The sequence below is a fragment of the Carcharhinus amblyrhynchos genome, chromosome 15 (genome assembly GCF_965287045.1).
Source record: "Carcharhinus amblyrhynchos chromosome 15, sCarAmb.v2.hapA, whole genome shotgun sequence".
Taxonomy (NCBI): domain Eukaryota; kingdom Metazoa; phylum Chordata; class Chondrichthyes; order Carcharhiniformes; family Carcharhinidae; genus Carcharhinus; species Carcharhinus amblyrhynchos.
Window position 1 is genome coordinate 28,219,529 of NC_137338.1, and position 13,249 is coordinate 28,232,777.

Here is a 13,249-nt window from a genome sequence, read left to right on the forward strand (position 1 = left end):
TGGGAGTAGAGAGGAAGATCAAGGTTGATTGATCCAGTAGAAAAGTGCAGCTCCTAACGTGAAATGCAGTACCATTGATCACAATTCTCATGTACACCTTCTGCCCAACCAATTTCAGCTCCCAAATTGTGACCCAGTCTTGTATATGAATAAACCTCTCACTTTGCTGGAAAGCTGAAACCAATGGTTGTTGTAGTTGGAAACTAAAATTACTTTATTAAATACAGTAGTTTAATTGTTTGAAACAATCTGCTTCCATTTAGAGGAACCATAAAAGCATTTAAAAACAGATGCATAGATTAGGGAGGAAGTAATCCAGCTTGATCTGGAACTATGCCTTTCTTGTGCGTTTTCCAGATTGTGACTTTGTTAGAAGAATTCAAGCCTTGTACTTTGAAGCTATAACACCATAGCCTTTATTTTTCAGCTGGGTGCTGGGGATGCTTTTTTTAAAAAGGGAAACTCTTTTCCTGTCACGGATTATAATTGCAGTTCTTCCAAAACAAACCTAGGCATAAAATGATAAACTTTAAAACACTACAACACTAACAGTTTTGCCCATTCCAAATAGAAGAAAATTCCTGACTTTGATCATAAATACCTGTTAAAATTTATTTTTTCAGAAATAGGAAATTACAAATATGTTGAAGTTTTCTGCATTCCTTTCCATTCATTCTCAAAATGCTGTGTTTTATTCCATGGCTCATTCTTTCTTTATTTGTGGGCCTTAGCAGTGATGAAGATCAGTCCTTTGACCATGAATAGCATCCAATTTAAGCCCGAAACTATCCTCCCCTAAAAGTCAGTCAAACTCAAGTTGTGATATGTCACAGGATAGCAGTCAAGAACAGGATTCCTGATCGACTCCTCCCTTTTATTGCCTATATTGTTACTGGCCACAACTGTGAAGCCTGTGTATCCCACTATGTTGATAGAGGGAAGGAAAATAAAATTTCTGATTGTTTTTAGTCCTCTTCATCATTCCAGAATGGTGATTTTAATGGTAAAGTATTCTTGAACACGAAGACTATAAGAAATAGGAACAAGAGTGGGTCATTCAACCTCTTGAGTCTGTCCAGCCATTTAATAAGACCATGCTGATCTAAAACTCACTAAACCCACTTTCCTTCCCTATGTCCATAACTCTTAATTCCCCTATTAATTAGAAGCCGATCAGCCTCAGTCTTGAAAATGTTCAAGGAGTGGAATTCTCCAAAAAAATTGCATTCATTTGATTGTGAAGAATTCTTTGTTCAAATTATTTCCATTTCACAAATGTGAATAGATGAAATTGTCATCTATAATACACATTTTTTTTGAAACGTTGTATATAATGGTCTTAATTTATTTCTTCAGCTGGACCAAAAGTGAGCTTCTTTAAGCCGAATGATGACGTTGTAGGTAAGTGAAGCCAATACATGTTTGACATTTCCACAAATGTTCTTTATAAATTGCAGTGCTAATGTAGTCATTGTGCTGTCCATTTCACAGGTATTCTGCCTTTGGATTATAAAGAGTCTGGGCTCTCCAATACTCTGCTAGTTCACGAACACAGTCTTGGTAGGTTTAAATGCAATAATGTGATACGCATGCTTTGTTGTATCTATAGTTATCATCATCCTTTTATCCAATTCCACAAAAGAAATGAGTTTATTTTGGTTCTTGTGATAAAATATGACCAGAATGTGTATGCACTAATTATTGATAAATTGGTTTCTATAATTTTAACATTTTCATGGCTAAAATTCTACATCACACAAGCGGGCAGGTGTCCAACCCAAAAGCATGTGAAATCGTGTGAGAAGATATCGGGCGTGTGTCCTGACATGCTTGTGCCCTATTTCAAGTCAGTGGGTACACATGAGAGTCAGAAGCATGCCTACTGACATGGGGCAATTTAGCCTATGAAGGGGTCAACTGAAAGCAATTTTACGTGATCTGGCTGGTTCAGTGGTGTCTGAACTGATCAGTTGGCCAGATAGCCTTTGTTTTATCTGCTACCTCTGAGGGTGTGATGAACTGTTTAGACTGAAATAAAATTAGAAAAGGCATCTGGGACTGAGGTTTGTGTGAATGTGCTGCCTAAACATTTTTGCAAAGTTTTACCATCGCAATTTATTTTTTGTACCAGTCTGCAGCTCCAGGGCAATTGAGGGAGCACATTAGAAGCACAACTGGCACTTGCCCTTTTCTCTGCGCCCGTCATCCTCCCACCTTCACAGCAGTGCTGAGCCTTTCCCAGAGCAAGTTTCACACTGCCTATTAATTGGCCAGCCACTGTGAAATTGCGTTCAAGGTGCAACTATCACCAGAAATGCATTTTGCACCTGCTTCTGGGCTCGCCAAGTGGGCATGCCTGACATGAAAAATTCAGGGCCATATCTTTTTTATATTGCTGTTTAAATATTGATAAATAGATCGGTCTGTCAATTTTTGACATGTCCTTTCTATAATTCTGTAATTTCACAAGCTCCTACATAATGTCACTTCTTAATGAAATGCTGAGAGATCTGGGGATACAAATGCAATGACAAGCAACTGGACAATCCAATGATTTTGGGTTTTTCGTTCAAATATATAAGAAAACAATTGAAAGGAAATGCTGAATGTGTAGAAGAGAATGGGTAGGCCACAACCCCTGGGCGCTTACCAAGTCTGACTGCTCTGCGTCTTTTGTTGCTGAATTATCCTTCTCTGAGGTGTTTAACATTGCTTCATTCTGGATCCGATGGTATTCTTCCAGGCTCAGACTGGAAGAATAGTGTGGGATTTAGAAATGTACGAGGAGTCATTTAAACATCCACCAGCCAGTTGAATTCCACATAGTCGCTGTTCCATGATACCTTTGCTGTGAGTCCGGGATTAGTGAAGCATTTTGATTTTGTTTTTTAGCAGCACCTCATTGGAGCTGCTGAGGTGATAAGTATTCTGATGTTATTGCCATGTTGAAGATTGAAGAAGTGAAAGACACCACCTGTCAGCTGAAGATCAATGCCATGTGAACTAAGGAACATGGGAGAAACTAATGATCCTAGTGGTGAATATGGGATAATTCTTCAGCTGTGGGATAATTCATTATCCAAGAGCAAACAACAAATGTGGAAATTTTCAAAGAGGAGAAAAATATTGGGAAAGGAAAGAGAAGAAAGGATAGTGAATAAGCATACAAAGATTGCCACAAGGAATTAACTGAATCATTGAGAGAGGAAGAAGCAAAAAGAAGACAGATCCCATGCTGACAGAAGAAGTTAAAAAGAGGAAATGAGTGATCAACTTCAGCTATAATGATTTTGAGTTCGATGGAATAAATACAAAAATAATGTTGACTCCCTGGTATTCCACAAGGAAAAAGAACTTGTCAGGACCCTAACTGTCATAGTATATTCAGTTTGTTCTGGAAAATAGAAACTCTCTCCTAATAAAGCTGTATCTGTCTGACTTCTTTTCACTAAGTATGGAAACAAGTGAACATGTTCATTCTTTCAGTTTCAGGGTGCCACCTCAGCAGCTGTAATCCATCAGTACATCTATAGTGTTCCTAATTAAATTAAGGCCTTCACGCATAGAGTTAATTGCATAGATTCAGTGAGTGTATGTGTGTGCTATCAGCACATTTTCTGGTTGGATAGTCTTGATTTCTATGACAATTGTCAGAGGCCCTGCAGTGATTGGCCGTTGCCGTGGTAATTGTGAAAAGCTGAATAGGACAAAAAATACATCAATACTCTTAACCAAAATACCACGTGGGTGATCAGCTTTCTGATAAATTGTTTCCTTTTTGATGCATGGGTTTGTAGCTAATTGTTTCCTTTCAACCATTTAACCCATGGTGTGCCTTTTGAAGTTGAGACCGTACAGTTCTGGTTGAAGCTTGAATCCATTCTGGTTGTTTCATGAAAGTTTCTCGTAAGTTTTAATGTTAGATCGACCCAATCCTTTTTCCTCTTCACTCAGACTAACATATGACTTTAGGGAAATGTCTGTCTTCACATATCTTTGCAAATCTACCTCATCATGCCTTTAGTCATCTCCTCTAACTTCTGTTCCACTTCCTTTTATTAATAAGTTACTGAACAAACAGTTTTGTACTTCTGTGCAATTTGCTTCTAATATGTTTGTTTTTAAATGCAGTAACTAAACCCGAAAATGTGAGCTGGATGGATGCTGCAGGAACTATTCGTGATGGATTGCGTGCTTACATGGCCCTGCACACACATTCTCATATTAGTGCGGGGACAACTGTACTAGTAATGGAAGGAGCAAGTGTATGTATTAAAAGCCTGTTCGGTTATGGTATAAGGTCTGGTTAGTCCTTGCCAGTTACCAAAACACAATAGATTTATTCTCTGTTTAAAAAGCCTACTAATTGCTATTACCACACAGTTGTAGAACAGTCAGGATTATCTTGTTCTTCAATGATGCAACATAAACCTGTTCCATTGTGTGGGATTTTGGTTCACTAATCTATTGTCCTGAGAGCTTTGAATTTGTTATTTACATCTCTTTTGCTGTTATCAGCAGACATCGTCCATTATTTAAACTCTGTTTTGGACAATCTGTGATTGACCTTTCTGATCTGCTCAACCTCTGTGCTACATATATCAGTAGCTGCTTTGTCCTTTTACAATGGTTTCTTTATTGCATACCTAGATTGCCAATGCAGTTTTTAGTATTCTCAAACATAAAATACTTCATAATAATTTGACCTCATCACTGTTTCTTGTTAAATTAATGAACATTGAATTTCTGAAATCACTTGCAAATATTGAAACAAGATTTTCTCATTTTGTGAACAATTCTTCGATATATTTGATCTCTTTTCAATTCTGGAGTTCTCCCAAAGCTGCCTAATCCAGCCTGTGGCGATCCAAGGATCTGTCTTCCCAGATTGTGATATCAAAAATCAATAATGGCACAGTGTAGGCACTGTTGCCTCACAGCTCCAGAGACCTGAGTCCCATTCCCAGCTTGGGTAAATGTCTGTGTGGAATTTGCACATTCTCTCCATGTCTGTGTGGGTTTCCTCCCACAGTCCAAAGACGTGCAAGTCATGCAATGGCCTTTAGTGTCCTGGGGATGCATAGGTTAGAGGGATTAGCGAGGTAAATGTGGAGTTACAGGGATAGAGGCTAGATAGGATTGTTGTCAGTGCAGACTGATGGGCCAAATGGTTTTCTTCTACACTGTAGGGTTTCTATGGTTTCTAACATGGTTGACTGTGTGCAAGGCTTTAGCTCCCCAGAAACACAAGACATCTTATAGCAAAAGGAGACTAAAAGGGGTTGAGCTGAGGGAGAGGGGGAAACCTTTTATAGTCTTTTCCTGTTTGCAGAGCAGCATAAGAAATACTTTCAACCTTGGCACCCTTAATATCTGCTAGTTTTAGTAGTTGCTATTTCATGTTCTTGTTCAGTGAATAACCTGTTTGTTACACAACGTGCTATTATTAATTTACAGTGACCAAATCTATACGCAAGTTAGACAAATTACACAGCAAGTGTCTGCACAAATTGGGCTATAAACCTTTCAAATACAAAATTTCAATTAAAAAAGGTACTCCCCTTAACAAAATTTAATGGCTGGAATCAATTGGGGAATAGTGCACAATGTATAAATTGGACAGGATTTTGAGATTTCAGATCTGTTTTTAAAATAAAAGCTCTCATGTTTAAAAAATGAAATCCCTCACTTAAGCCTCCTACTGTAATCCCTCGTTTATGGTGTAAAAGCTCACTGAACCCTGGCACTGAACAGTCCAGTTTCTGTTTTTCCTATTAGGGGAATTACCTAGAGTATAAAGACACTGGCTTCACCGTTCACTTACACTTGAAAGACAGAAAGAAATGACAGCTGCAATTAATATGTATCTAAGATGATAGATTCAGTTTTAACAAACCTTGTGGATGGTATGTTGCCTGGAGCACAATGCAGTGTTTGGCACAAGATATGGGATTGCAAACAGTCTTTTCACAGATGCAGACAACCTTGATACTTAATGTTCATTGATATTACCTTGGTATATTGATATGGTTAAAATAAACTCTGGAAGCTGCTGATCAAATTCAATTATTAGATGAAATTATTAATTTCAAACAAGCCCATGGTGGCATTATGAATGCAGTAATTACTGATAATGATATATTTAGTGTAATCCCCAATATAAATCATCCCAAGCTTTTCAGTTATTTTTGCAACTATGCTGATTGATGCCACAGCAAATCTGAATAACCACCTCTCTATTTAATTCTCAACAGTTGGTGACAATAACATTTTTATCTTTGTTGGATTGTTTGAGGTTTTTTATTATTGACGACAACGCATATGTTAAGATTGATCAGTATGAACTACTTCCTTTTGAGACTAAGATAATTTACATAAAACTTTGGCTAGGACTCTACCTTCATGTAAGGCAAATATCTGTATAATTTTGTAAGTCCTTAATGTGTAACCATCTGTACCACTGCCAGCAAAGCAAAATCTAACAGTATTGCAGCTGACTATAATTAGTCTTGAAATGTAGCTATTGTATTGGATAACACAGGAGTAGATATAATTCATATTTTTATAACCCTGTTGAAATTTATCTAAGATCTTGGCTGGCTTCTCTGAGTCCAAAGTCATTATGGAATATGCAAATGTAACTACTTTTCATTGAAGCTGTAATTTCAGGATGTTTATGATACCAGCAACAGGAGGGATAAAGCATAGATTGTTGGAACATCATATTCAAACCCACTACATCATTGTGACCTCCCACTTTACATCCTTTTTTAACCAGTTGATCTATGTTTTGCCCTTAATACATGGACACCTTCATTTGTAAGAGTCACCTGATCCTTGTTGGAAATCAATGTACATTGCATTATGCAAAGTCCTCTTGGTGTCCTGCCTCCAAAAAATGATATGAAGAACGGTCAGATAAGATATACTCTTCAAAAACCAAACTGGCCATCAATTATTAGGCTACTTTTCACACAATATTACTTTTACTTTTTATATTTGGGCAGGATTTTCTGGCAGTTTCTGTTAGTGGGATCTTCTCATTCGACTGACTGCCCTCCCCAGCCATGGGTTCCCTGGCATCAGAGGGTGCAATGAATGGGCAACTTTTTACAGCAGTGGGATCGGAAGATCCTAACACTGGTCAATAGTGGGCCACCCCCACCATCAGGGTGGAAAACTGAAATATTACAGAAAATGAACATAGAAATAGAGAAGGTGCTAGCTGGTTTAACAGTCATAAAGATGGTTAAATCTGCAAGCCCAGATGAGAACAAGCACAAGCTGCTGAGGGAGCAAGGGAGGAGATGTCAGGGGCAGTAGCATTAATTTTCAAATCCTCCAGGGCCACAGGTGAGGTGCCAGAGGACTGAAGGATTGCTAATTGTTCCATTATTTAAAAAGGGAGGTGGGGTAGTCCAGGAAATTGTAGGCCAATCAATGTAACCTCAAAGGTGGGCAAGTTACTAGAAAGAATTCTGAGACTGAATACATCTGCATTTGGATAGTCATGGATTAATCAGGGATAGTCAGTGCAGATTTATTAAGAGAAGGTTGCGTTTGACAAATTTCAACAAATTTTTTGAGGAGGTAACCAGGAATGTTGATGAAGTTAATGCATTTGCTATGGTCTATATGGACTTTTGACAAGATTCTACGTGGCAGAGTGGTCAAGAAAATAGACCCATGGGATCCAAAGCAAATGGTACATTGGATTCATAATTGACTGAGAGGCAAGAAGTTGGGGGTGATGGTACAGGTGTTTCTGTGACTGATAGTCTGTTTCCAATTTGGTTTTGCAGTGCATTTAATGATTTGAACCTAAATGTAGCGGGCATGATCAAAAAGGATGACACGAATATCGATAGAGTGCTAAGTATTGAGGAGGAAAGCTGTAGACTGCATGAAGGATATTAAAGGATTGGTCAGGTGAGCAGAGCAGTGGCAAATGGAGTTCAACCTGGAAAAGTGTGAGGTAATGCACTTGGACAGGGCAAGCAAGGCAAAAGACTACTCTATAAATGTTAGGACCCTGGAAAGTACTGAAAATTGAAGGAACCTTGGAGTATATATCCACAGATTCTTGAAGGTGGCAAGGCAGGAAGATAAGCACTTGAACGGGCAAATGGAATACTTGCCTTTATTAGCTGAGGCATTGAATACAGAGCAGAGAGGTCATGTTGGAATACTGGTTAGGCCACAATAATTTTCATAGTAACTTAGTTGCAGTGTTAATGTAAGGCTACTTGTGACACTAAGAAATAAATTTAAACTGGAATACTGCCTGCTGCTTTCCCTGAAGTAGTGAAGGTCAATCAAGCTGGATAACATTACACCATGAATAGGAAAGTGTTTTTGCCATTATTAGAGAGGTCAATAATCAGTGGACATAGATTTAAGGTAAGAGTCTAAAAGGGGAGCTGAGGAGGAAGTTTTTCACCCAGAGGGTGGTGAGAGTCTGGAACTCAATACCTGAAAGAGTGGTTGAGTCAAGAACACTCGTAATATTTAAGAAATATTGAGATGTTCACTTGTGTTGCCATAACTTACAGGGTTATGGGCCCAAACACTGGATAATGGGATTAGTGTAGTTGGAGCTGCGACTGGCATGGACAAGATGAGCCAAATGATCTCCTTCTGTGTTGAATCTAAAATGTGCTGGGGCGGGGCAGGGTGGGAATCCTTCCAATTCTTTCTGCTGATTGATTCTATTCATTTTCTCATTACTGACATCAAGCTAATGGATCTGTAATTGCCAGAGACGGCTCTGCTACCATTTTGCAATATTCCAGAGAATCCCCTCCATATTTACTGCTTCAAGATGCTGACAGCAGTTTTGACTTGGAGAAGGTGAACGGTGGAAAGCTGGCTGGATGAATATTGATTGGAATAAAGTTGAGGCAATAAAACCACGAATGAGGATTTCAGGGATAATAGATGGATGTGAAAGTGATGGAGAAGATTTGGGATCAGACACTTAACAGAGCTGAGTTCAGGGTGCCAAGATTCCCAACAGTTTTTTTTTCCTGAAACTGGTCAGCGAGAAGGAAGAAATAATAATAATGGCACAGTGGTTAGCACTGCTGCCTCATAGCACCAGACATACTGATTAGGTGCATTGGCCATGCTAAATTCTCCCTAAGTATACCCAAACAGACGCTGCCAGAGAGTAGTGACTAGGGTATTTTCACAGTAACTCCATTGCATTGTTAATGTAAGCCTTACTTGTGACTAATAAATCAACTTTACTTTTTACTTAAAATCAGTACGAAGTTTGTGCCAGGATCAAAGATGATGGCTTTGATCTATCTATTAGAGCAGATTATGGCTCACTTATTAAGATTTCAGTCTGAATAGATGCCATGTATGTGTAATACCTTGTATTGAATTTGTTATTATTGTTCCTAGTAAAAACTTAAGTTGTAATCATTTAACATGTTAATTATCTCTGGTCCATTCTTTTGTTAAATACTATGTAGTTTCTTACTATTTTAGTTTCCTTCCTAACGATCTGATTGTTATTTAGGATTTCTTGAAATATGTTTTGTTGAGAAATGCCTATGTTGTGGAGTTTTCTTGAACTCTTACAGTCCTTTTTATCTGTTTTAGAAAGGGAGTTTCGGTTTGAAATTAATTTCTTCCCAGCTAAGGAATTTGGCTTATTTATATTGATGGTATGCACCAGCAGAAGTGCAGTATATTTGCTCTGACTAATAGAAGGATGTGTTGTATCAAGTGGTGCTGCTATAAATAAAGTAGTTCATTGCACTGAATACTTTGTGTATAACAGTACTACCTAATGACCTGTCATTCTCTTCTAGCCTTTTGGTACCATTGTTGTTCAATTGGCTCATCATCGAGGAGCAAAAGTAATTTCCACTGTAGACAACCTTCAAGACAAAATGTACTTGGAAGGGTTGAGACCAACAGTTGGTAAGTGTTTGCATGGCCTTCTGTGGAAAATAATTTCTCTTTATACGAAGATTTTGTCTTTAGAGACAGTGAGCGCAATCTTGCCAGCTGTTCATGCCACGCTCCTGCTGCAGTGAAGTCTGAGAATTTGGCACCCAGCCATATCTCCATTCACTGTGGTGGGATAGGAAAGTAAGTAAAACATAAAGATTTTAGACAGAATATTACAAAGTGAACAGCTCTAACATTCTGGCAATAATCTTTATATTTCTTTAAAATAAGACTTAAACTAGGACTGAAACATAAAAGAAGGACGTGGTCGTAAATAAGGTTTTTTTTGTAGCTTTCTTGCTGCTGTTAAAGGCACTGACTTATCCTAATGCATTGTTCATGAAAGATTGCTATTCCAGCCAAATGACCATACTTCACCCCAGATAGTAAATGTTGCCAAATCTTACCTGAGATAACCCTCTACTCCAAAGTGCACATAGAAGTATTTTTAAACTGGGGTCACAAAATAGCAACTGAGTATGAAACTACTCATGATTTTCTTGCCTCGTAGAGTCAGAGGTTTATAGCATGGAAGCAGGCCTTTTGACCCAACTTGTCCGTGCCGGTCAGTTTTTACCATTTGAGCTAGTCCCAGTTGCCTACATTTGGCCCATATCCCACTATACCCATGTAATCGCAAAATGCTTTTTAAAAGGCAAAATTGTACCCGCCTCTACTACTACTTCTGGCAGCTTGTCCCAGACACAATCCACCCTCTGTGTGAAAGAATTGTCCCTTTTGTATCGCTACTGTCTCACTTTAAACCTGTGCCATCTAGTTTTCGACTCCCCTACCTGAATAGTGGACCCAGCATCGATCCCTGAGGCACACGCTGCTAGTCACAAGCTTCCAGCTTGAAAAACAACCTCTACAACCATCTTCTGTTGACAAGCCAATTTTGTATCCAATTGGCTACCTCACCCTGAATCCTGTGAGATTTAACGTTGTGCAACAACCTACCATGCTAAAGTCCATGTAGACAACATCAGTTGCACTGCCCTCATCTGCCACCTTGATTACCCCTTCAAAAACTCAATCAGATTCATGAGACATGATTTTCCACTCACTAAGCCATGCTGACTGTGAGTAATCAGACCTTGCCTCTCTAAATGTACTCTTGCATCTTCTGTGTCTGGTTTAAGGCTAAGAGGAGGCCTGGAACTAAGTGGTTCTGATGGAACCCCAGCTCTGCATCAGTTGGTCGGTATGGATGAATAGGTGCTTTTTTTAATTCATACGTAGGACATGGGTGTCGCTGGCTAGTCAGCATTTATTGCCCATATTTTGTTGCTGCTGAGAAGGTGATGATGAGCTGCCTTCTTGAATCGCTGCTGTTCATGTTCTGTAGGTTGACCCACAATCCCATTAGGGAGGGAATTCCTGGATTTTGACCCAGTGACTGCAAAGAAACAGCAATATATTTCCAAATCAGGATAGTGAGTGTCTTGGAGGGGAACTTGCAGGTGGTGGTGTTCCCATTTATCTTCTGCTCTTGTCCCTCTAGATGGAAGTGGTCGTGGGATTGGAAGGTGCTGTTGAAGGATCCTTGGTGAATCGCTGCAGTGCATCTTGTAGCTAGTACACACTGAGCGTTGGTGGTGGAGGGATTGAATGTTGATGTGGTGCCAGTCAAGTTGGCTGTTTTTGTCTTGGATGGTGTCAAGCTTGTTGAATGTTGTTGGAGCTGCAGCCATCCAAGCAAGTGAAGAATATTCCATCACACTCCTGACTTGTGCCTTGGTGATGGTGGATAGGCCTCAATTGAATGCGGCCTTGATGTCAAAGGCTGTCACTCTCATCTCTCCTCTGGAATTCAGCTCTTTTGTCCATGTTTAAACCAAAGCTGTAATGAGATCAGGAGCTGAATGACCCTGGCGGAACCCAAACTGGGCGTTAGTGAGCAAGTTATTGCTGAGCAGGTGCTACAGTATTACCGACCCATTCCATCACTTTTTACTGATGATTGAGAGTGGACTGATTGGGCAGCAATTGGCTGGGTTGAATTTTGTGTACAGGACATACCTGGGCAATTTTCAACATTGTTGGGTAGATGCCAGTGTTGTAATTGTACTGGAAGAGCTTGGCTGGACGAGTGGTAAGTTCTGGAACACAAGTCTTTAGTACTATTGCCAGAAAGTTATCAGAGGCTATTGCCTTTGCAGTATCCAGTGCCTCCGACTGTTTCTTGATATCATGTGAAGCGAATCAAATTGGCTGGAGACTGTCATCTGAGATGCTGGAGACCACTGGAAGAGACCAAGATGGATCATGCGCTCGGCACTTCTGGCTGATGATCGCTGCGAATACTTCAGCCTTATCTTTTGCACTGTTTGTGCTGGGCTCCTCCATCATTGATAGTGGGGATATTCGTAGAGCCTCTTCCTCCAGTGAGTTGTTTAATTGTTCACCATCATTCTTACCTGGATGTGGAAGGATTACAGAATTTAGATCTGACCTGTTGGTTGTGGGATCGCTTAGCTGTATCTATCACTTACTGTTTTTGCCATTTGGCAGGTGTTTAGTTGCATTGTTGATGACAGCAGTGTTCACACAAAGGAAAACTGTTTTTCAGTGAAGGTACATCTGGACTATCTGGGTGGGCACATGAACAGGTGGGGAATAGAGGAATACAAGCAGTTGGTCTCGATAGGACAATGTAATCGGCGCAGGCTTGGTGGGCCAAAGGGCCTCTTCCTGTGCTGTACTGTTTTGCAATCCAACTTTTCAAGCTCAATGCTGACTTTGAAAATCTCTAAATCATGTGTATTTTGATGTATTGAATATTTGTCTCTTGGATGTATCGAAAAACATTTTATCTTTAATATCACTGCCGTTATTTTTTAGAATTTTCCAAATTATCCCTTTTTTTTCATATAATGTTTAAAATTTCAGTTGTTCTCATTCATAAATTCTTTGTACCTCTGTCTATTTTGGCCTGTTGTAGTAAATTCCTATTTTCTCGAGAGTTCTCTCCCCAAAATTTTGATTGTAGTCTTGGTATGTTTTGTTTTTCTTCTTCCAGTTTTAATTGACTTAGCGTATTTGCCTGTATGTTTAACATTGTAGTTTCAAAGTTTAATTTCCTTCAGCCTAAAAGATAGGATAGATTTCCAAGGGAGAATGATGGCATAGTGGTATTATCATTGGACTATTAATCCAGAAACTCAACTAATATTCTGGGGTCCTGGGTTTGAATCCAGGAGATGATGGAATTGGAATTCAAGAAAAAACATCTGGTATTAAGAATCTACTGATGACCATGAAACCATTGTCGGTTGTTGGAAAA

General features: G+C 39.2%; 1 protein-coding gene across 2 annotated transcripts in view; it reads left to right on the plus strand.

Moving 5' to 3' along the window:
• The window catches only part of cryzl1 (crystallin, zeta (quinone reductase)-like 1), a 59,000-nt gene that overhangs the window by 21,118 nt on the left and 24,633 nt on the right, over positions 1-13,249 (plus strand). For both annotated transcript variants that reach the window (XM_080203674.1, XM_080203675.1), the window contains exons 5-8: positions 1,357-1,401; positions 1,492-1,560; positions 4,132-4,265; positions 9,822-9,933. In XM_080203674.1, coding sequence (XP_080059800.1) covers positions 1,357-1,401; positions 1,492-1,560; positions 4,132-4,265; positions 9,822-9,933 — 360 coding nt within the window. The remainder of the gene's footprint in view (positions 1-1,356; positions 1,402-1,491; positions 1,561-4,131; positions 4,266-9,821; positions 9,934-13,249) is intronic.